This window comes from Oryctolagus cuniculus, chromosome X, assembly GCF_964237555.1.
Source record: "Oryctolagus cuniculus chromosome X, mOryCun1.1, whole genome shotgun sequence".
Taxonomy (NCBI): domain Eukaryota; kingdom Metazoa; phylum Chordata; class Mammalia; order Lagomorpha; family Leporidae; genus Oryctolagus; species Oryctolagus cuniculus.
In genome coordinates this window covers 29,530,637-29,552,174 of record NC_091453.1, presented here as the reverse complement: position 1 = coordinate 29,552,174, position 21,538 = coordinate 29,530,637, and the positions used below count along the sequence as shown (strand labels likewise).

At 41.4% G+C, this 21,538-nt stretch overlaps 1 protein-coding gene across 1 annotated transcript in view; it reads right to left on the bottom strand.

Annotated features, from left to right (window-relative positions):
* The window catches only part of MAOA (monoamine oxidase A), a 69,706-nt gene that overhangs the window by 25,840 nt on the left and 22,328 nt on the right, over positions 1–21,538 (bottom strand). Inside the window, exon 3 of the mRNA XM_051827031.2 lies at positions 17,898–18,035. Within this exon, the coding sequence (XP_051682991.2) occupies positions 17,898–18,035 (138 nt within the window). The remainder of the gene's footprint in view (positions 1–17,897; positions 18,036–21,538) is intronic.

Here is a 21,538-nt window from a genome sequence, read left to right as displayed (position 1 = left end):
ACTCTCAGCAAATTCTGATCCTGGAGTATTTACCCACATATTGAAGAGAGTGGTCTGCAAGTTCTCTTTCCCTGTGGCAGATGCTCCTTACTACAATGACTACAACTTAGGCTCCTGCCCCTAACTTGACAAAGCTCTCTTGCTTCTGCTCATTCTCAAATGCAGTCCTCCAGTTTCATGTCAACTCTGTGGGCTCTCTCACAGTCTTTCAGTAGATTCTTTCTTGTCACCCCAGCTTGGATTCCATGGCTTGGTACAAAGACCTCTAACATGAAGATGTTTAATTAATGGCAATCATTTCATCTCACTGTGTGATAGGCACTGTTCTAAGCAAAAGCAAGGGTGAGTGGAGGTTGAATACTTATAAAAAGAGAGCAGGCATAGGTAGTTTCCATGGTGTTATTTGCTAATTTAATTCCTTTTAGTTTAAAAAAATGTCTTGAGGAGGGTGTCTGCTGCAGCAGTTATGATGCCTACATTCCATATTGGAGTGCTTAGAATTCAGGCTCCACTCTTGATTCCAGCTTCCTGTTCATCTGTGCTCTGGGAGGCAGCAGGTGATGGCTCAAGTACAATGACTGTCCCTGACAGTCATGTGGGGGACCCAGACAGAGTTCTTGGCTCTTGGCTTTGACCTGACCCACCCTGTTGCAGGCCCTGGAGAGTAAGCCAGCAGATGGAAGCACGCGCTCTCTCTCTCTCTTTCTCCCTTTCAAGTAAAATGAAAATTATCTAAATAAATGTCTTCTAAATCTTCATAAGGTCAAGATCTTTTCTATTAGTACAGTTTTGCAAGATAATTTTATTTTTAATCAAAGAAATACTTATAAAAAGTCTTTTGGGTACATTATACAATATTAAAAGTTGTGTTAATTTTAAAAAAAGGTTTGTGAAAAATTCCTGACCACCACAAAGTCTAACACCACACACTTTCCAACTGAATAAGAATGTATGGCAGCCATTAAGTGACAAAGAAGTAATTTTCCCTCTGACATAGCAAAATCAAATAACCTTGGCAGATTATGTGATCTGATTATCTGAAAATGCTATGTTGTAGCACTGCAATACAACTTTTCAAGACACCAAATCCTTTATCATCATCACCACCACCATCACTAACATTTATTGAGATTTTTCTCCATGCCTGACACCAGCTGAAACTCTTTATATGCGTTATCTCATACAATGCTCACTCCAACCCTGTGGAGGCAAGCAGTATTGATATTTCTATTTTATAAATGAGGAAACTAAAGCCCAGTGACAGTAGCTAGTAAATAGCAGAAAGGAAATTTCCTGCTCTTAAAGCCTTTGCTCATAAAACATGCTTTTCTGTCTCCTATATGGTTGATGGAATGGAGAGATAAGTTTGTTCTAGACATTTTAAGCTTCCCAAAAGAAAGAGAACTTTGGAAAGTGAAACTTTTAAATCTTCCACATGCATTTTTTCTGTTTCTAGGGAGTAAAAACAGAGACTAAAAAGCCCCAGGGGTATAAGTTGACTGCTAAGGAAACATGGCCAATTTTGGAAAAGGCTAATGTGTGTTCTGAGAGAAATGGGCAGAGATATTTTACCCAGAACACAAAAATAGTTATGGAGAGGACAGAGGCTGGGGGTAAGTAATGGCTTGGGCAGCCTTCAGAATAACTAATTCTTGTTACAATTCTTCTCTTAGGGAAATCTGGAAAAATCTGCATTTTCCTCTGTAAAATAACTTCATACAAAACTATTTGCTGCAAAAAATTATTAAAAATACATGTGTCTCAATCACCTGGGAACATTAAGAAAAGTATTATAGTTCAACAAAATGTGCCCACATTCCTAATGTAGTTCTTTGCAGAACAATGCCAACTTGAGTATAATTTCGTACAAGGTCCTTACAATTCCATGATCTGAGCATTTATAACACAAAAGTGGAAGGAGAAATCAAGAGTGCTGATAGAGAAGAGGATGTAGCCTGGTAATCTTAGGAACAGGAACCATGGAACATTTCTTAAAAAGATCATAAAGGCCCACCATAACAAAGGTTGACAAAGACACCAAGTAGATGAAAGATTTCATTCATTAGTCTTTCAACTATCAGTTTCTGGATTCTCTGTTCTTATTCCACAGAAAACCCAAACCTGCTAAAGAAATACATGTGTATGGAGGACTGGCAACCACACGACACTGCCTCTTGTCTCACAAAAGTACCTGGAAGGGCTCCTTTCCACTATGGCCTACTTTTAGACTAGACAACTTGAGAACTACTTTTGTGTGTGTGAATTCCTAAAGCAGTACCATTGGAGGGCTGAGAGATGTCTCTTGGCTGAATGAGAGCTACCTGAGAGTGGAGACCCTCTAAGTTGTCTAAATGTGGTTCTATGGTTTTCTCACCAAGGTGTCGGCAATTTCTCAATCCCTAACCACTTCTCAGCAACCAATTTGTTCGTGACCTAAGGGTGTATGTGGTAGGAACTCTAGGAACAGTACTTGCAAATGATTACTGCTTTTCAAAAATAAAAGGAAATAAAAAAATCTGGAGTAATGGTCAAGTTCATTTTGTGCCTGTACTCTGAAATCTTACTGCCTTTCCAAAGTGGCCTTTAATCTTTATAGGATTGACACAGTAGAAATTGTTGACATTGAGTAGAACACAATGTCCTTGGAATTGTGCCCCAAATACTTAAGCCCTTTTGAAAAACCACTTCAATCTACCAATGTTCATAATAACAGGAGATACTGCCAGGAGATGACAGTTTATGGTTTCCACATTACTCTTTATTGTTGGTCCTATAAGATAAGCCAAGTTTATAGTACATAAGTAGCATTTACTGATTGGAACATTGAAAAGCTTCATCTCTGCATTCTTATATTTTTGTTAAGCAAAAGAGAGTATTATTGGAATATCATAGGTCACTGGGGAAGCTGCCAAATATCTTTCTTTAATCATCTTGAAAATAAACAGATGGTTTATTTCTGGATTGGTTTAGGAATATGCCTGTCCAGCCCATATGAATTCCTTGGGACCAATCTAGTCCCGCTATTTTGAGACAAAATTGGTTAAGAGAGATCTTTTTAAAATATGTATATATTTATTAGAAAGGCAGAATTACACAGAAAGAGAGGGAGAAGCAGAGAGAGAGACATCTCCTATCTGCTGGTTCATTCCTCAAATGGCCACAATGGATGGAACTCTATCTGATCTCCCACATGGGTGCAGGGGTCTAAGCACTTGGGCTTTCCTAGGTGCATCAGCAAGGAGCTAGATTGGAAGTGGAGCACCTGGGACTTGAACCACCATCCATATGGGATTCCAACATCACAAGCTGTGGCTTAACCTGCTACACTACAATGCTGTACCTAAGAGCAATCTTTTGAGTTTTTTTTTTTTTTTCTGTAGTTCTTAACAATGCTTTACATAAAGAAAGCACCTACGGTGCTGGTGTTGTGGCAAAGTGGGTTAAGTCTCAGTTTCCAACACTGCCATCCCATACGGTTTCGAGTTTGAGTCCTGGCTGCTCCACATCCAATCCAGCTACCTGTTAATGTGCCTGGGAAAGCAGCAAAAGATGGCCCAAGTATCTGGATCTTGCCACCCACATCATAAGATACCCAGGTGAAGTTCCAGGCTCCTGCCCTCAATCCTGGCCCAGCCCTAGTCATTGATGCCATTTGGGGAGTGAACCAGTGGATGGAAGATCTCTCATTTCCCTCATAACTCTGCCTTTTAAATAAATAAATCTTTTAAAAAAGGAAGCACCTAAAAAAAGAGACCCATTAAATAAGGATGGTGGTGCGGAGTTGTGCTAATAGTTAACATAATAATTTTCTTCCTGTTTCCAAATGCAAGTAACCAAGACCTCTTCAAAATGCATAGCTTCCACTCTACCCAGAAAAAGTCTTCATATTCTACAAGGAATTATCCATCTTTTTCAAGTGTTATACTCTTTACATTGTTCTTTTAGCAGTCACACCCAAATAATGTCTCCATTTCCTTTGTAGTCTTTTATTTCCAAAAGTCTGAATTTCAGGAAGATTCTCTTTTCTGTGAGGCCTCCAGTGAGCTCCATTAAACAGAACTGAAGGGACATTTCTATACCATTAGCACTTGGCTGCATCTGACATACTCCAGCAGATCATGCTAGCTGTCCCAAGTCTCCACCTAGTACCTCAACATCCTCTCTTCTCCCATCTGCTGAAGCATCTAGGGTCCAGTCCTCAGTCTTGTCCTTTTTCTCTGTCCACTCATTTCCTATTTCCCTGGAAAACTCAGCCACCATTTGTCTGGGTTTATTATTATTAAATGTGCACAGTGTTGTAGTTTGTATTTTTTATACCTCTACTCTCTCCATTTTTATGAATACTAAATTGTTATCTCCAAACTCTCACACAACTTCAAGGGTTGATAACACATTCCTGCATGCTTGCATATGACCTGATATTTCATCATATCCTCAGCTCCTTTCTCAAGACTTGCACAGTTACCAGCTAACACAGCAGCACCTGAGTTAAGCAGTTTCACCTCTGGAAAAAGGGAACCGTTACCCTCAGGGATAAATGATGCCATAGCATCAGGAAAGAATGCTTTTAAAAGAATAAGCATGTTATCTTTCCCAAAGATACTAGTTATATACAGAAACTATAAGCAAATCACTTAAGCTAAAAATAATACAAATTCTTCTGGAAGCTCTTGGGTAATCAAAGGAAATTGAGTATTTTTAAAAAATATATTTTCCTCTTTAATAAATGCCACTAAGGAGAAATAAAAATGTTCCACTGTGAGGATGTGCGGCTGTTTAACAGCTTTATTAGCACATCATACACATACCATATAATTCATCCATTTAAAGTATACAGTTCAGTGGAGATTTGTATATTCACAGTGTGCAACCATCATCACATCTAAAATTGGGGTGTATTTTTATTTTGAGTTGTAAGAGTATTTATTCTGGATACAAGTCTTCCATCAGATAAATAAATGATTTGATTAATTTTTTCTTCCATTCTATAGGTTGTCTTCAGTTTCTTGATCGTATTCAAGCATTACAACTTAAAAAACTGATGATATCCAATTTACCTACTTTTTGTTGTTTTTCACTGTTTTGCATTTTTAGTAACATCAAATAAATCATTGCCTAACTTAGATCACAGAGATTTACTACTATGCTTTCTCCTAAGAGTTTTATAGTATTATCTTTTGTAAAAGGTTGCCTAAAAAAGTCCATGGAAAATGGAATTAAAAGATAAGCTTATATCTTTTGTAAAGAGAAAAGATTTATTTATTTGAAAGTCAGAGGCCGGCGCCGTGGCTCAATAGGCTAATCCTCCGCCTTGCGGCGCCGGCACACTGGGTTCTAGTCCCGGTCGGGGCGCTGGATTCTGTCCCGGTTGCCCCTCTTCCAGGCCAGCTCTCTGCTATGGCCCGGGAGTGCAGTGGAGGATGGCCCAAGTCCTTGGGCCCTGCACCCGCATGGGAGACCAGGAGAAGCACCTGGCTCCTGGCTTTGGATCAGCACGGTGCGCCGGCTGCAGCGTGCTGGCCGCAGCAGCCATTGGAGGGTGAACCAACAGAAAAAGGGAGACCTTTCTCTCTGTCTCTCTCTCTCACTGTCCACTCTGCCTGTCAAAAAGGAAAAAAAAAAAAAGAAAGTCAGAGTAACAGAGAGAGAGGGAGAGACAGAGACAGAGAAAAATCCTCCATCTGCTGGTACACTCCCCAGATGGTTGCAACAGCCAGGGCTGGGCCAGACTGAAGCCAGGATCCAGAAACTTCATCTGGGTCCAAACATGGTCCCAAACACTGGGCTATCCTCTGCTGCTTTCCCAGGCCATCAGCAGGAAGCTGGATTGGAAATGGAGCAGCCAGGACAAGAAATGGTACCTATATGGGATGCCAGCATCACAGGCAGTGACTTTTACCACTATACCACAACGCTGGTCCCAAGATAAGTTCATCTTGGTGCAAAAAACATATGTACGTTTTTCATAATATGTACTTTCCATGATTTTTTTTGAAGATCTCTCATAAGTATGTATTTCAAAACTTTTTTACACCAAAATAAACTTATCTTTTAATTCTATTTTCCATGAACTTTTTGAAATACTCCCTTTTGTATGTGTGTGTGTGTATGTGTGTATAAATAGAGTTCATGTCTTTATGCTCTTGCTTTAGACCCCTCTGCTACTCTCTGCCCCAGCGCCTCAGACTCTGTTGGGAAGATGAGACCTACACTGTCACTGAGATGGATCTTCTACTGAGAGCCCATCAGGACATGCTTTGAGGCCTGGAGATAGTAGGTGTGAATGAATACTTACCTTAGAGATATGGGGCCCCAAAGATCTCACCTAACTACCTGAGTAGTCAGAAGCCACTTCTGTATCCTCTGATGGACAAGAACACTTTGTTCATCACCCATGACCCTAACCATTCTCAACACTGTGCTAAACTGAGTTATGTACCTCTTGTTTTCCCTACCAAATTCAATGTACTTGCGAAGAGGGACTATGCTTCGCATGTATTGATATGTTCCATGCTGCCTTGTGAGTAGCATTTACAAGACGTGTTTGTTAAATGAAAGGATAAAGGAGGGGGAATAGAATGCTTGCTTTTATAGCTCATCTGGTATCACATCTATTTCCCTAGGCATGAGAACAGTCTAGGCACTTTCTATGCAAATGACTTCCTCTCTTCCCAACTCAGATAGACCTTCTAATGAAAGCCAATTTTGCATTAATATCGGTTCCACATATAACCCTTTCCCAAAATGGTCAGAATCAACATTACCATCAAATTCACTAGAACTCACTATAGGTTTGGTGTTGAAGGGAACAGAAAAAAAATGGAAGAACTCAGTCTCTCAGGGAACCTAAATCTCTAAATCCTCTTCTCTACATTAGCATTTCTTACTCTGATCTTCATGGATAGTATATGAAAACAGGCTCCATGGCCATAAATCTGAGAAATGAAGTTAATAGTTAAACAGCCTTCTTTTAGTGCCAGAGCTTATAGGACTTATAATTTGCTAATGGGGATCTTGGCTTGCAAAGACAGAGACAGAATATAGAACACTTCCAAAATTTATCTGACCACCAAACTTCCTCTCTTGCAAAACAGTTTTGAGATTAATGTTGCTTAGAAAACACTCACTAGGCATCTTGTCCTCACATTCTGGCTGGCATTAGCACTGTCCTGAGATAACACAGGAAAACATAGATGAAAGAGGAGCTATGGTAACCAGAATACTTATTTTCTGAATGTTACCCATGGGAATACATTCTCATTTGTATCCCTTCTGGACAACAGGGTACATCATCTCACCACACTGAGTCAAACAGGAATTAGATGGCATTGTTTGCATACCTAGATAAAACTTTGAGTTCATCTTGGGCTCTGTGTTGAGTCTTTGCCCTGGGCCCTTCCCACCTCATAACAGGACAGTGTAGTGAGAAAGTGTCAGAGCAGGTAGAAAGGACCAAGGACCAGGGAGTACTTCTTGCCAGGTAGGCTGGTAACAGATGCATTCACCTTGCCTCTCCCAGTAACTGGGCAGATGTAGTCCTATCCCTTTTCTGGATTAAGTTACTTCAGTGATGGCTCTGCAATCATGATGGAGGCAGGATGATGGCAGGGAGTAGGAGGGAGCATGGGCCAGGAGCCAGCACTTTCAGCACAATCTTCCCAGAATTTGGATATCAGAAAAGCATTTTTGAAATATTCACAGATAAGGAAAAGTCATAGACACTCAGGACTATTCCGCTGGTAGGTGTCCAAATTATTATGTGGATTAGCAGTTGTACCCACGTTTGTGTCCTAGGGTACATGTTTATGATCCCTTACTGGTCACCAAATGAAAGCCAGAGTGATTTCCTCCCATTGTCTCTGAAGTCTGATTATTTTTCAGAGACATTTATCTGCTGGATATGGATGTAGAAACTAGGCCACTGGGTACTTTGGCAAACATACAAAATTAAATCTTAGCCTGAGGTTCACTATGTATCATTTAACTCTGACAAATTATAGGAGAACTATGGGAATGAAAGGAAAAAGATGAATTTAGTAATCATTCCCTTTGAAACTTATGACATGAGAAAAGTCTGCTAAGTAAAAAGGACTCAGTTCCACTGCCTTCAGGATCAAAACATTCATTACATTGAACCATAATTAATACTCAAATTTTCTCTAATTCCATTGAGAAGTTTCTTCTGGTTGCATGAAACACAAACACAAAGAAAACATAAAATGAAATATTATGAAAACAGAACTGGTCTGCTCAAATATCAGATATCAACATTATTATCATTATCTGTCTCTTCTTAGTATCAAGTTCTGTGTTGGTGAAGGTTAGTGATCAACTAGGCCTGTCTCCTCTCACTCCTGTAGAACCTTGAACCAAACACATTATTACAACTCACGCTTGTCTCTAAAGTAGGGTTAACTTTCACTAAAATTCCAAAGATCATTTATGTTTTCTAAAGGTATCTGTTCATTGAGCCTGACACAGAAATGAAAAGCTGAGTCCATACCTAAGACAGAGGGCTACATAGTAGCATTGATCCTATTAAATGGCAGGACCATGCAATAACAGAAATGACTTTCTGGTTGGGTTAATGTGTGTTCATGGGACAACTAAACTCTTAATCGGGAAGTGCTCAGAATGGACCAGGTATGGGATTCATAGAACACTGCAGGATTTTAAGGTTTCAACTGCATTAGAGGGCTATTCCACAAAAATTGGAAAATTCAGAATCAATGGGACTTTTGAGTAGGGCAGTGAGTGTGTACTCTGAGGACAGGGGTTGCAAGAAGGGGAAATTGGGTGAAAGTAGAAAGCAAGGAGGGAGAAGGAAACCAGAGATTATAATCTCTAATGGGCAACTACACTCTAATCTGAAAGGTCAGAACCTTTAGGATACTAGAACAGCTTCTCTTAAGGAAGCTCCTTATGTAATGTTTCATTTCATTCATAAGGTTCTTTTTTTGAGATTTATTTATTTATTTGAAAGCCAGAGTTACACAGAGGGAGGAGAGGCAGCGAGAGAGAGAGAGAGAGAGAGAGAGACAGAGAGAGAGAGAGAAAGAGAGAGTCTTCCATCCGATGATTCACTCCCCAATTGGTCGCAATGGCCAGAGCCGTGCCAATCCAAAGCCAGGAGCCAGGAGCTTCTTCCAGGTCTCCCACACGGGTACAGGGGCCTAAGGACTTGGGCCATCTTCTACTGCTTTCCCAGGCCATAGCAGAGAGCTAGATTGCAAGTGGAGCAGCTGGGACTTGAATCAATGCCCATATGGGATGTCAGCGCTTCAGGCCAGGGTGTTAACCCGCTGCGCCACAGTGCCAGTCCCAAGGTTCTTTTTTTTAAAAAATTTATTTTTATTTATTTGAAAGTTAGAATTACAGAGAGGCAGAGGCAGAGAGAGAGAGGGAGAGAAGTCTTCCATCCACTGGTTCACTCCCCAAATGGCCAAAACGGCTGGAGCTGGGCTGTTCTGAATCTAGGAGCCAGGAGCTTCTTCCGGGTCTCCCACATGGGTGCAGGGGCCCAAGGACCTGGGCCATCTTCCACTGCTTTCCCAGGCCATAGCAGAGAGCTGGATCAGAAGTGGAGCAGCCGGATCTCGAACCGGCGCCTATATGAGATGCTGGCACCGTAGGCAGTGGCTTTATCCACTACATCACAGCTCGGGGCCCGATTCATAAGGTTCTTGTGATGATTAATCCAAATGGCAAAGTCCCACATGATGAGGTGATCACAAAGTTACACAGCCTGATAGTGAGAAAAATCCTTTGTGTCTGACCTAACCCACTTCTATGCTGCCAGAGGCCATTCCAAGATTGAGGAGGGTGCTGTGACTCTGTAGTGAATAGTCCCTATTAAATATGAATGGAAGATGAAAAGGGTTCTGTGGATGGCTGACAGTGATGATAATACAACAATGTGAATGCTACTGAACTGCACACCTAAAAATGGTAAAGATGGTACCATTTTATGTTACTGTACTTTCTTAAAAAAGAAAAAGCCTAGTAAGTAACCCCACTTTGCTATATATTGGGCTATTGCTTTCATGGAGTAGAAACTTTATATTTTAGAAAACAAGTCTGAGATGTATTCCGTTAGTTTTGTAGGAGAAAGAAAAGCTCAGAGAGGAAATGGTTAATGTGGACCTGGATTTATGGGTAATTCTGTCATTAAGTTCTCTATTAACACACAAGAAGCAAATGATGTCTTTTCAAATGGGGGAGAGAAAAGAATGGATGTTACCAAAACCCATTTTTTAACAAGCTACCTCTTGATATGCAAAATAAGCAATCTTAAGCAAAGGGTCCAAGTCACAATCAAATCTGGTAAGCATTAAGACAAACTAACAAAAAATAACATCTTTTGCCTTCTACACAACCTACTGGCTAAAACCAAGAACATCTCTTAGCAACAGTGACAAAATATACTTAGTATCCAGAACACACACATTCTGAAAAGCCTTTGATTTCAGTCGTTGGCACAGAAACCTTGAATAAATGGCTGTGGGAAGAGCAGGACCAACAGTAGGAAAAATTGCTTACTGAACTGTTACTATCAGGAAAGCCTATATTGTTTCAAGTAAATATCACACCATTCTCTAGTTATAGTTTCTAGTTTTATTTAGAAGGGTGTGAAAAACAAGGAGAAAGTGAGAATACATAAATGTCAATTTCTCCTTCAAAGAAGCTCCTGCAAAATGCCTTGCTCTGTTTCTTACTGAGTTCTCCCTCTCTTACACCCCTTACCCTACCTGCATTATGATTTGTACTAGAGGAATCCAAGGAGAGCAAAAAGAGGAATCAATAATTCTTCCTCTCCAAGAATTGGCACTGCAAAAATTAATAAAAGGTTTCCACAACTCAATGAAATTCATTTATAAAACAAACTCAATGGCACATCTTATTTAGTAAGGCAAGTAATTAATCAACCCAGCAGGGACTTAGGTCCAGTTCCTTCACCACTATCCAAAGGGCAAGAATTGGTAGAGAATATTTTAAACATATCTAGCTGAAGCAACTTAAAAATCTACCTTTTAGATTCAAAACACAATTCATTTATATTCATTTCACAGATCAGATAAAGTCTCAAAAAAGCCATTTCAAATTCACAACATTCATAAAAACTTGCTCACTGTAGAAAGAGGTCAGAAATTTGTTATATAAGCATCAGAATCTGGGAGTAAGCATTTGATGCAGTGGTTAAGATGCCACTTGGGACACCCACATCATCTATCAGAATGCCTGGGTTAGAGTTCTAGCTTTGCTTCCAATTCCAGTTTCCTGCTTATGTGCTCCCTGGGAAGCAGCAGGCAAAGGCTCAAGTAATTGGGTCCCATGTGGATGCCTTAGACTGAGTTCCCAGATCCTGGCTTCAGCTTGGCCCAGCTCCTGCTGTTGCTGGCATTTGGGGGAGGGAACCAGAAGATGGAAGATCTCTGTTTCTATCATGGTCTGTCTTTGAAATAATAATAATGAAAAAAGAACCTACTAAACCAGAATATATTAGGCAGAAGTGTTAGCTAGTATTATTTACTTATTGTTACTGTTTACTTGTCTTCTCCCTTTAAATTTGAAGCTCCCTGAGAACTGAAACTGATCATTTGTTCACCCTGAATCTGCAGTCCGGAACAATATCTGGTTCAAAGTAAATATTGAACCGATGAATGAATTTAAGAAAATGACATGAACCTTCTACGAATGAAGTAGACAGATACAGTCTCCTGGGGATAAGGTGGGAGAACTATCACTAAAAAGTATATTATGTGGGGCTGGCGCCGTGGCTCACTTGGTTAATCCTCTGCCTGCGGCGCCGGTATCCCATGTGGGCACCGGGTTTTAGTCTCGGTTGCTCTTCTTCCAGTCCAGCTCTCTGCTGTGGCCCAGGAAGGCAGTGGAGGATGGCCCAGGTGCTTGGGTCCCTGAACCCACATGGGAGACCAGGAAGAAGCACCTGGCTCCTGGCTTTGGATTGGCGCAGCGCCGGCTGTGGCAGCCGTTTGGGGGGGGTGAACCAACGGAAGGAAGACCTTTCTCTCTGTCTCTCTCTGTCTAACTTTGTTAAATAAATAAATAAATAAATAAAAATAATAATAATAAAGTATATTATCAGGGCCGGTGCTGTGGCATAGTGGGCTAAGCCTCCGTCTGCGGTGCCAGCATCCTATGTGGGCACTAGTTTGGGTCCTGGCTGCTCCACTTCCGATTCAGCTCTCTGCTATGGTGGGGGAAAGCAGTAGGAGATGGCCCAAGTGCTTGGGACCTTGCACCCGCTTGGGAGACCTGGGGGAAGCTCCTGGCTCCTGGCTTTGGATCAGCTCAGCTCTGGCCATTGTGGCCATTTGGGGAGTGAAACAGAGGATGGAAGTTTCTCTCTCTGTCTCTGACTCTCTGTAACTCTGCATTTCAAATTAATAAATCTCACACTGTAAACACAATCTACTAAAAGTAAAGAATTATTTGGTAAGTACTAAAAGTCATCATTGTATAGGTTGAAACTACATGCACTACAGACGGCTGACAGAAGAAACAAGTTGGGCATTCTTTAAGGTTGTGCAATAGGAAAATTTAAGAGCTTAAGTAATCTGGACCATAAAGAATGTGGCTTGGTTTATCTAGACAATAACAATCTTTCTGTGATTTGCTCACTTCATTTCAGTGTTATTTACAGAAATGAACGCATTGTATCAGATTATGTAAGCTGGGGTTGTCACAAGACAATGCAGAGAGTGGCACAAAGACAATTTGCATCATTAACCATGTACATTATCATACTGGGAAAGTCCATTTTTTCTACTTGGAGTGGAGCAAACAGTGAGAACTGAGATACTTTTAAATAAGTTGAGTGATTTTTTTAACTAGAGTTTTATGACAATCTTATCTGGAATACTGGACTAAAGATCTTCCTGCTTTTCCCTCATATAGCCTCCTCTGTTTATAGTTTCATGACTGTCATAAAAACACCCACCATACCAAGTATTATTCCCGTATTATAGCAGGTAGTTACACAGCTCTTTCAGGTTTCCAAGACAATGGACACAGCAAAATGATGGCCAGCACTGCATGTAGGGACAGATGATCCTTGGAATGGAGCTTCCAAAGAAGCCTGGGACAAGCACAAACTGTAAAGCAGCCTCCTGGAGGCCATAGTCCCTGACACTGGAGTCTAGCATAGCCAGAGCCCGTATGGAAAAATCCAAAGACCTTGACCTGAATTCCAGTTCAGTGGCCCTTATTCACTTAGCAGGTTATTTGGCCTCTGAGCTTTAGACCCTTCTTGTGACATGAGGCTACAGGTCATGTAGCCTGATGAGGTTTAGGACCTTAGGGTCCTGATGAGGTTTAGGTAAGATAATGGAGGTGACAACCCTGGCAGTTAGACAGGGCCTGGAACAGACTATGAGCTCAGTAAAGGAGAGCCATCTCTATCATTACTATGTGAATTATTCTGACCTTCAGAGATGGACCACTGAGGCTGCAATTTTAAATGTGCTATTTGTTGTGCAAAGTACAGGTGAAGCATGATTCTTAGCACCAAACTTGTCACATGCTGCATGTTCAGTAATTATGACCTAATATGACTGTTGTGTTAATGTGCATGGCCACGCAATGGCAGAGCCAGAAGTTAATAATTACAATATTGAAAGTAGCCTCAGGCTACCAAGTCCAATGCCACAACAAGATGTCTTTTTCTACCAGGTTATTTAGGTAACAGTTCAGCCATGTCTGCAGTTTTATAAAAAGAAATATGGTGGGGGCCAGTGCTGTGGTGCACTAGGTTAATCCTCTGCCTGTGGCAATGGCATCCCATATGGGCACCGGGTTCTAGTCCCGGTTGCTCCTCTTCCAGTCTAGCTCTCTGCTGTGGCCCTCCTGTGCAGTGGAGGATGGCCCAAGTGCTTGGGCCCCTGCACCTGCATGGGAGACCAGGAAGAGCACCTGGCTCCTGGCTTCAGATCGGCACAGTTCCGGCCATTGTGGCCATTTGAGGAGTGAACCAATGGAAGGAAGATCTTTCTCTCTGTCTCTCTCTCTGTCTCTCTCTCTCTCTCACTGTCTGTAACTCTACCTGTCAAATAAATAAATAAAAATCTAAAAAAAAAAAAAGAAAAATATGGTAGAAGTTGAGCAGCTCTCACTTGCAGAAAGCTGAAGCTGGGCTTTTTAGTCAGAACAGGACTGTCAAGGATGGTGCTGGCCTAAACTTAGAGAAGGACTAAACAGCAGCAACAAATAAAGTGACTGTAGATGCCCCTCTTTACATTTCTTATTGCTTAGTTAGGCAACTAATGTGCTATGTAGCATTTCCCTAAGTCTTCCCATGAGATCATCCTCTATTAAAGCTTGCAGCAGGACCCTCTCAAAGTAGAGAATGATCACGCCTGGATTTTTAGAAAGTAGGATTCTCAGTGAAGTTCAGAAAATTCCAGAGACATCAGAAAACCCCATACTTTACTAAAGATAACTTAACTCATTAAATCCTATCAGGAAAGTTGGATAGCAGGTTGTAATCTGTTGATAACCTTCAGGTAAAGTAAAAATACTCAAATAGCACTTTCTTATTTTAATCTTGCCTCCATCAAGAACAACGAGGAGCTGAATTACTCACAAAGTTAGCTATGGGTACACAAGTACCCTTTTCAAAATCTTTAGCATCATTTTTTAGAGTGAGTATAGCTGGGAGGCCGGCAGGTACCTAGTTTGAGGATATACCTAAACTGCATTTTTTCCCAGTTTTCAAAATGTGCATGAAGGAACATGGAACTAGAAAGAGTGAGAAAGTAATGAGAAGCCTTTCAATAACTGCATCTGCTCATCGTGTGACCCAGGATTCAGTGAAATTCATGGTGATATACTTTACAATAGATGTGTGTCTGTCAAACAAACACTGGAGGCCCAGCACACTTCTGTTTAGGACCCTCAGTTTCATTTCCTAGGTTATAAGTAGTTGGACCTCTGCACCCACAGGTTCTGCACCATGGATTCAACCAACTGTGATTCAAAAAGTTTGTATGTATAAACTTTTATTCCTTATCATCATTTCCTAAACAATAAACTTTTACCTAGCATTTACATTGTATTAGGTGTTATAAATTTATAAATAATTTATAGATGTTTAAAGTATACAGGAGGATGTATATAGGGTTTATGCAAACACTATGCCATTTTATGTAAGGGACCTGAACATCTATGGATTTTTGTAACATATATCCATGGTGGCAAGAGGAAGGGGAGTATACCTAGAAATAGTCCTCTGAAGATACCAAGGGATGACTGTATTGGGATAAAGAAAAGCATGCACTCAGGGGTTATTAGGTGTTTAGTAGCTTTATAGCCTTGTCAAGTCACTTACTTCTTTGAACCTCAGCTTTCTCATCTGTAAAATGAGGATAATCATACCTGTCTAGCAGGTAAGCATAAGAATTTAATGAGTTCAGGGCCGGTGCCACAGCTCACTAGGCTAATCCTCCGCCTGTGGCACAGGCACCCCGGGTTCTAGTCCCGGTTGGGGCGCTGGTTCTGTCCTGGTTGCTCCTTTTCCAGTCCAGTTCTCTGCTGTGGCCCAGGAGTGCAGTGGAGGATGGCCCAAGTGCTTGGGCCCTGCACCCACATGGGAGACCAGGAGGAAGCACCTGACTCCTGGCTTCGGATTGGCGCAGCGCGCCGGCCGCAACAACCACTTGGGGGGTAAACCAACGGTAAAGGAAGACCTTTCTCTCTCTCTCTCTCTCAATGTCTAACTCTGCCTGTCCAAAAAAAAAAAAAAGAATTTAATGAATTCAAGCATATAAAGAACTTAGTTGTTTTTTGTTAGCCTACAGGTAAATAAAAAATATCTCAGCACCCGATTCTTCAGGAGGAAGAGATTATAAGCATTAGCCTGCCCAGATTCCAGGATAATCATTATTATCAATTGCTTTCCACATGGAAGGCAAGTGAATTTATAGGACTATTAAATTATTAGTAAAGGGTTTGGCCTCCCTCCTCATATTAAATGTAAAAGTGCTCAATAAATGCTAGCTGCTATTACTCTTACTGTTATTATTTACTAATCAAGGGGTTTTTCCTTTTTGATCATGGCTTAGGGAAGCCAACACTGCATAATTATTTATACTTTCTCCATTCCTTACTTAACCTTTGAACCTACAGTTTTTGGAAGGCTACTGGTTTGTTTTCTCAGATGTGTCACTGATAGATTCTCCCAAGTATCCTAAATCACATGGCTATCAGAGCTTACCAAGATTCCTGATCTCCACAATGGGCATCATTGTGCATACTTCACAAGTATCCTTAACTCAGCAGGTGTTTAGCCTACTGGTAAAGACGCTGGTTAAACAGTCATGTCGCAGATCAGATTAAGTGCATTCAATTCCAGGCTCTAGCTCCTGATTCCAACTTCGTGCTAATGTAGACTCTGGGAGGCCTGGTGACAGCTCAAGTAGTTGGGTTTCCATCACCCACGTGGGAGACCTGGATTGAGTTCCTGGCCCCTGGCTCCAGAGTGGCTCAGTTCCAGCTGTTGTAAGCATTTGGGGAGTAAACTAGCAGACAGAAGTGCTCTCTGTTTGTGTCTTTGAATTTCTCTGCCTCTCATAAAACAAAACAAAACAAAACAAAACAAGTATATTTAACTCCCAGGACATTCTCAAAGCTCTGTAGCCTCCAGACCCACAGTGGTTGTCTGAGGCAGAGTGAGGTGGAGATGTTTCTGCTGAGAAGTGATGTGATTACTGTTGTAGGAGTCCTGACGTTAGACTGAATAAATGACCCCCATCCTAGTAATACTAATTCCAGGAAGTGGGCTGCAATGTTAGATTGGAAATTGATTTCTCAAGGCATGTTTCCAGAATCCAGCCATTTACTCCATGTTTGGTTTCAGTAAGAAAGAATAACATTGGCAACAGCTGCTAGTTCTTGGGTGGATATCAACAACTAGAGTTTAAACAGTCTCTTGTTTAAACAGCAGGAAACTGCACAATTGAGCTAGACTTCCCAAGAGTCAAAGCCAGGTACAGAGGAAATGATCAAAGAGTCAAAGACATGTCAGGTAAAAATGAGGATTAACAGCTAGTTCAGAAGCTAAAGGAAGTGGCCTCAAACTACTGTGTTCCTTGGGGCATTGGAGTGGCCTCCTAGGTGACCCAGGGCTCAGGGGTTACTTAAGGCTAAGGGGTTGTGTATGTGTGTGTGTCATATAGGCCCCCTACTCAAGTACCCTGTCAATGTATTAAGAGGGAGCTAAGAGGCTGGCACCACGGCTCAATAGGCTAATCCTCCGCCTGCGGAGCCAGCACCCCGGGTTCTAGTCCCAGTCGGGGCGCTGGATTCTGTCCCGGTTGCCCCTCTTCCAGTCCAGCTCTCTGCTGTGGCCCAGGAGTGCAGTGGAGGATGGCCCAAGTGCTTGGGCCTCTGCACCCGCATGGGAGACCAGGAGAAGCACCTGGCTCCTGGCTTCGGATCAGCACAGTGCGCTGGCTGCAGTGGCCATTGGAGGGTGAACCAACGGTTAAGGAAGACCTTTCTCACTGTCTCTCTCACTGTCCACTCTGCTTGTCAAAAAAAAAAAAAAAAAAAAAAAAAAAAAACAACCAGGGAGCTAAGAGCCTCCCATGCCTACTCCAGTTGGAAGGGGAGGCAGGTTGCAGGCTGTGAGGGTCATAGGGGGTGATGTGGAGGAGGGTCAAACTGAGGCATGATCTCCCATCATGATTTCAGGAGTCCTTAGGGGTTTTTGTAAAAGAAAAAGAAAAACACAAAAAAGATAGGTAGAATATGATTTTAAAGCCAAGGATCCTATTGCTATGGTTTCTTTGGTTAAAAACAAAAAACTCAAATAACTAAAAACAAACTAAATGCTTTCTCAAATAAAATACTGCCTCACTTGTGTAAAAAGCCAGGCTTACCTTGACATATTGAACAAGACGCTCATTGACGTTTATTTTGTACGTTTCTAAGCCCAGTTCTTTAGATAAACGTAAGATTCTGTTCTGAGTCGGTCCCACATAAGCTCCACCAACATCCACATAATTGACATGTTTATTCTGCACAAAGAGAAAAATGGTAAGAAGAGTTTAGTTAAAATCTGGGAGAAAAATGTTTTTATGTCTCATGAAAAATGAACTCCATTTCTCTTTCACATTTAACTGGGCTGTACATCTCCTGCAGAAAAGTGAAACTGAAAACAGCGATCCTTTCTCATCCAACTCAAGAATTGGGGCACAGCCCTGTCTGACATTCTTCATAAGGCATCCCCATCAGAGCTACCAGGGAGGCCCATTCAGTAATACATGCATAAAGAATTAAGAACACTGGAGTGCATCCTGCTGGTTTAGATCCTTTCCAAAACATCTAGGTTATTATGTATGCTTTTCTCTGGGGATTTCTGGGGGAGCAGCTTCTTCAGTGGTTGGCAACTGCCCCTCATTACATAGAGAAAAGTAGGTCAATTCTTTCCAATGTTGGGCAATTCTTAATTAATGGAAACTCCATCTGAACAGATGCCAGGTGACAATATCAAAGTTGACATTTCAGGACTGGAAGGTTCATACTAGTTTTTATGGTATCTCTTCCCAAAATTATCCTAATTGATTATGCTATTAGACATAATTGTAACAATATTCAATTCAATGTATGTATATGACATTTTTGTCCCTGCTTCTTAAAGCCCTGTTTTTCTCCTTTAAGTCATTTGAAATACATGTGGGTACTTCAAGGAGTTTGTAGAAAATGCATAATGTAAAAAACTGTGAATGGATTTCAAAATTCTTTGGCATCAATATAAACTTATCTTTTATTTCCATTTCCATGTACTTTTTGAAGAATCTTAACAAATGCTAAGCTCTGGGTCTGGCGCTGTGGTGTAGAGGGAAAAGCTGCCGCCTACAGTGCCGGCATCGTATATGGATACCTGTTTGAATCCTGGATGCTCCACTTCTGATCTAGCTCTCTGCTATGGCCTGGGAAAGCAGTAGAAGGTAGCCCAAGTCCTTGGGCCCCTGCACCTGTGTGGGAAGATGCTCCAGAACTCTCTCTGTAACTCTTCCTTTCAAATAAATAAATATTTATTTAAAAATAAATGCTAAGCTGTAATTTCTAAGTATTTCCAAGATTCCTTTCTCATATATCCAAGGGGATAATAATATCATGCTGAATATACAGTAACAGTGTTCATATGGTGGTGACACATATAAATGGTGTGGTATGGCAAAGCAGCCCAGGCCAGTATCATAGATAGGGACAAGCATGTTGGAATTCTCATTTCCCTTATACAAAGAAACTTGTTCTTAACTGAAAATCTGCAACATGACTGATGTTCCTATTTAATAAGCAAAACGTTTTAGAGATAAGAAAGTAGAGCTAAGGGACAACTTAATAACAACCTCCAAAATGAAGGAATTTTTTTCTAGAAAATGACAGAATCATATCTAACAAAGACATATAGGCAGAATAGGTACCCATTCTTCCACACAACTGCATGCTGCCTTCAATTAGAATGTGAAAATGGAAGGGAGATTTTTGGAGGACATTCAGATTACATCTTATTGCCAGATAAAAGCTGAGATGTAATGTGTTCATAGGACTTACCTTAGACAGTGTGATACACAGTATGGGGCTAGAATCCCAGTCTCACTCCTAGACCAAAAAGCTCCTCAACAGACTGTACCTGATGGAGTACTCAGAAATTCCTCAAGTAAACTTAACCTGGGTTGACATTAAATTAGAGCAACCAAGCAAACATATACCCTAGAGCAACTCATCTGCAAGATCCCTTTGAGAACTTGTTAAAAATGCAGATCTAGATTCAGCAGGTCTGGGATGGGGCCTGAGATTCTGTATTTCTAACAAACTCTGGGGTGATTCCACAGACCACACATTGAGTAGCAAGGATGTATACTATGCTTAGATCTGAGCAAGGTGGAATTAGGCACAAGATAACATTCCTGAATATCTAGAAAAATGAGAAGCAAGTGATAGAGAGGTGGCATGGCATGGTGTGACTGAATGAGCTGGTTCAATATCCTAGTTCAGATGTTGTCCATCAGCTCTTCCAATATCAAGTTATATCCTCTTTCTCATGTCTATTTCTATTTTGCAGCCTGGAAATGTTAAATACTTGCTTTCCCAGGCTCCCCAGCAGCTGAGGGTAGCCATATGACCCAACTCTGGCAAGTGAGACTAAAGCAAATGTGTGTCAGGGTCTTCTGGTAAAGGAAAAGCTTTGTTGCCAACAAGGCTGGTGCTGCTCCTTCACTTTCTTTCCTGCTTTGAATGAGGATTTGATGCTTAAGAGTGAAAGTACCCATCTTGTTATCACAAGGCAGTAAGCCAACATCAAAGAATGAGAGCAGAAAGAAAGCAAGAGCCTGAAGCCTTGATGGCAAAGCTACACCAATTCCTGTACTAGACAGGATTCTCTCCCACCAGACTTCTGTGAAATAACTGAATGTTTCCACTGCTTAAGCCATTGTTCTAATCACTGCCTATGCCATTCTGTTACTAGTCTAACTGAAACATCTTTGAATTAGACAGGTGCTTCCTCTCCTTTCAGTCACTTTAATGGTCTTATTTTGTCCTTACTGACAATCTCCAGCTATTTAACACTGTACAGATTGAGCATCCCTAATCCAAAAATCAAAAATGCTCCAAAATTCAAATCTGAGCAACAACATGATGCCCCAAGTGGAACATCCATGCCATGAAACTTTGTTTCATGCATAAAACTATTTTTAAATGGTATAGAGGGGCAGGCGTTGAGGCTAGCAGTTATGCTAGTTCAGATAACCACATCTTAACACAGGAGTTTCTGGGTTTGATTTCTGGCTCCAGCTCCTGACTCCAGCTTCCTATTAATGTGGTTCCTGGGAATAGTGATGGCTCAAGTGGTTGGGATCCTGCTACCCATTTAGGAGACGTAGATTGAGTTCCTGGCTCACAGTCTCAGTTGTTGTGGACATCTGGGGAGTGAACCAGCAGATGGGAGCCTGTGCCCACTCTCTCTCTCTACTTCTCAAATATGTGTAAAAGGCTATGTGTACAGCCAGCGCCATGGCTCACTAGGTTAATCCTCTGCCTGCGGCACCGGCACTCTAAGTTCTAGTCCCGGCTGGGGCGCCAGATTCTGTCCCAGTTGCTCCTCTTCCAGTCCAGCTCTCTGCTGTGGCCCAGGAAGGCAGTGGAGGATGGCCCAGGTCCTTGGGCCCTGCACCTGCATGGGAGACCAGGAGGAAGCACCTGGCTCCTGGCTTCAGATCGGTGCAGTGAGCTGGCCATGGCGGCCATTTGGGGAGTGAACCAACGGAAAAGGAAGACCTTTCTCTCTGTCTCTGTCTCTCATTGTCTAACTCTGCCTGTCAAAAAAAATGCTATGTGTACAAAGTATGCATAAAACATAAATGAATTTCATGTTTAGACTTGGGTCCTATCCTCTAGATATCTTGGTATGTATATGTAAATATTCTAAAATCTGAAAAATAAAATTAGGAAATCTGAACATTTCTGATCCCAACCATAAAGGCTAAGGAATATTCAATCTGTATTTTTGTAT